Source organism: Blastomyces dermatitidis (assembly GCF_000003525.1).
Source record: "Blastomyces dermatitidis ER-3 genomic scaffold supercont1.1, whole genome shotgun sequence".
NCBI lineage: Eukaryota > Fungi > Ascomycota > Eurotiomycetes > Onygenales > Ajellomycetaceae > Blastomyces > Blastomyces dermatitidis.
The window spans coordinates 6,525,029-6,528,196 of NW_025544774.1; the positions used below are offsets into that span (position 1 = coordinate 6,525,029).

Sequence of the window (3,168 nt, forward strand, 5' to 3'; positions counted from 1 at the left end):
AGTGATTCAGTATTATAATATCTGTGAAAGCTTGTTTCAATTCTGCAAACACCTGCACAGTGTCTTGAGTGAGAATAAACAGTCTCATTTTCCTGTCTTTCACACTTTTCTTCAACAGATCTGTAAGAGAGACAGTAATTCATGAATATGTATAGATGAATTATCTGTAGAAATTCATAAATTCTAGAAATATCTGCATCTTGTGATATATTCACAGCACTGACCAGTTCTCAATGACAGAGACTCAGCTTCTATTCATTGAAATGTCATTCATCTCAATAATATAATCTAAGAAATCAATCTTCTGCATGTAAAATGAGCATTTTTCAGTGTTTATATAGAATTAATACTATCTTAAGTAACTCAACACTTCTCAAATATGAGTATCATGTTCTTTCTCTGATTTTGAGAAGATTAAAATATTGTTCAGATATACTATGCAGAAGATATTAACAAGATCTCACAGCATCTCATTTATATAGATCTGAAAGATGACTGAAGCATTATAAAGATCAAAAGATAAAACAAGATATTCAAAATTGCTATACTTGGTATAAAAAGTCATTTTTTAAACATTGTCTTCATTAACTCTGATTCTATGATAGACATTCTGTATATCAATCTTCAAGAACATCTTTGCTTCAGATAATTAATTGATCATCTTATCAATTAACAGTAGTGAATAGTAATTCTTAATCATCATCTTATTAAGACCTCTGTAGTCTACACATAGATATAGTCTATCATTCTTCTTAAGTACAAAGAGTATAGACATCTCTGCTGAACTCTTTAATGAATGTATTCAGTTCTTTGATTATACTTCTTCAAGATATTTATGCAGAATATTCAACTTCTTTACAGATAAGTTGTAAAGAAGTCTGTACAGTATCATTGTATCATCTTCAAGATAAATCTTATTGTGATTCAAAGGTTGCTTAAGCCAGCATACGATTACAGGCGTACGCCGGCTTCTTATATTGTAATCTCATACGCTAAATTAATTAGCGTACACTATGGCCCCTTTACACGCGTACGCTAGTAGTTCGGAAGCGGCCGCGTTATTATCTGACAGTCGTACATTCTTCCGAACCACATCCTCCCCCACCAGATTCAGTCACGCCCACGTGACCATGTCATACGCCCTAGCTTCATGTGGATTAGCTCGCCACTAGCGTTTCGCGATCGTGTGGCCTATCCCTGATTCGGCTAGCATCCCGCGTACGCCCTCACAAAGAAACTTCCACTATATTACACCACTCATCCACTAACTTTTCCCATCCTCCAACCATCATCTCCATCATCGTCATCATCGAACGCCACTATCTCATCCAAGATTCCTACCCCTCTTCCTGTCCAACTCTTTCCATCTGTCCACCTATCACATTGTACGTGTTCCTGACAATGGCCCCTCATTCCCACAACAAGTGTCATTGTAGTGCTCATACCGGGCAGTTCATTAGCAGTAAGTGTAACATGTTGTGAAATGTGGTCAGGACTTGTTTATCTTCTAATGATTGCCAGAATGACATATTACCATGAATGATGACACATCTTCTCCATCTTCTTGTACATCCTCAACTGTTTCTTCTTCTCAGCAGGTTTCTGATCATGTTTCCTGGCACAATTTTGTGTGGATGCAGATGCTGATGTTTGTTTTTATTCATGTAGAATCTTCACGTGTTGACAGATCCACGTCCGCCGATGATAGTGAACCCAGTGTTGAATCATTGGTTGAGAACTTGGAGGACGCGATAATGGAGGAATTGCCTGTGTCATGTGTGGCCGGGTCTCCAGCGTCCCCCCCTGCCCCTTCTGCCGCTCCTTCCCCTGCTGCTCCCCCTCAATCTCCTACACTTGCCCCTGTGTCTGGTTCCCCCGCTCCCACTACCCCTGTTCCCGCGACCCCTACTCCCGCTACTCCTGGTTTTGCCACCTCTGCCTTCCTTACCAGCTCTCCCCGTTTCAAGGAGATGTTGCGTAGGCTCAGTGAACCACATTTCCCAGCATGTACACTCCCGCCCTTCTTGCCGACCCCTAGAACAATTTATTGCACAAAGGCTGTGTATGACACAACTATCTGAAGCTCAGTCACAGATGCTGATTATTACATTCATTTTAAATATTTATAATGAGGCAATCATTCATTCATATCAGAGAATCACCCCCCCTCTCAACAGTGTTGAGATTGTAAGTTTTTTTCTTTTTTATCTTTTCTTTCTGATGCTGATTTTCCTGTTCTTAGGGGAAATCATTATGGGTTTTGCTGTGCATGAAGTCATGGTGTTCACAGACATCAAGGAACTTTTTACAACTGTAAAGTTCAACATTGCAGGGACATCTGCTCTGGCAAATTCCTTCAGAATGATAGATCTGTATCAGCCTATTCTCTGATGTCTGTTGTCCGACTTCATGGTGCAGGCAAAAGATATCCATGTTTTCAGAAACAGGAATGCAGATGTTGTACTCTTTTACACCCACGGGTGTGAGGCTCATACACCTTGTCTGAGATGTCATCATGGGAATGAGCCATTTGCATGCTGTGTTCTGCTTCCTGCATTCCCCTGTGTCCCTCTCTCTCTTCCTGAGGAGCCTCATGTGTGTTGTAATTACATGTACAATTCTAAGGCCAGTGAATGTTCATTCAGTAATTGTTATCCCTGTTTTTGCAGTTTTGTATGCTAATAATAGTTCTTAGTTACTCCGGCGCCAGAGGCCATTTTAATCAAAGATGACAATGCCACCGAGACTACCCCCTCTCACCCTCAAGCTCCTCCTGTTGCTTCTTCTCCCTCCCCTGCAGGGAAGGTCGTGCGCACACCAGGTTGTAAGTGTTCAGCCCCGAGTGGCTCTCATCATTCATCCAGTCCTGCATCTTCTCCTCCTTCTGTTTCTTCCACCTCCACCCCCCCTGCCCTGGCTCCTGGTTCTGCGAGTCCCGCGCTCTCCTTCAATTTCTCTACACATACACATGCGCATTCCTATATTGGCATTCCAGTCAATCTTGTGATCAATGACATTAATGTCATACACAGAGTGATAGAGAAATCAGAGGTGTGCACAGCATTGTTGTGAGAGCAGCTTGCAACCCTCAAATCCCTTGCAGACCTCGAGTTTTGAGATTTCCTTTGTTTTTGGCATTTTTCAGGTGGTGTGATGTTGGAAATAGAT

At 41.5% G+C, this 3,168-nt stretch overlaps 1 protein-coding gene across 1 annotated transcript; it reads left to right on the forward strand.

The window, feature by feature from the left end:
* Positions 1-1,401: 1,401 nt before the first annotated feature.
* On the forward strand, positions 1,402-2,391 carry BDCG_00872 (uncharacterized protein; the record flags this gene model as incomplete). The annotated part of the gene is made up of 3 exons (XM_045416376.1): positions 1,402-1,462; positions 1,669-2,007; positions 2,243-2,391. The coding sequence occupies 3 exons, from the start codon at positions 1,402-1,404 to the stop codon at positions 2,389-2,391; spliced, it is 549 nt and encodes a 182-aa protein (XP_045272120.1).
* Between the last annotated feature and the right edge of the window lie 777 nt (positions 2,392-3,168).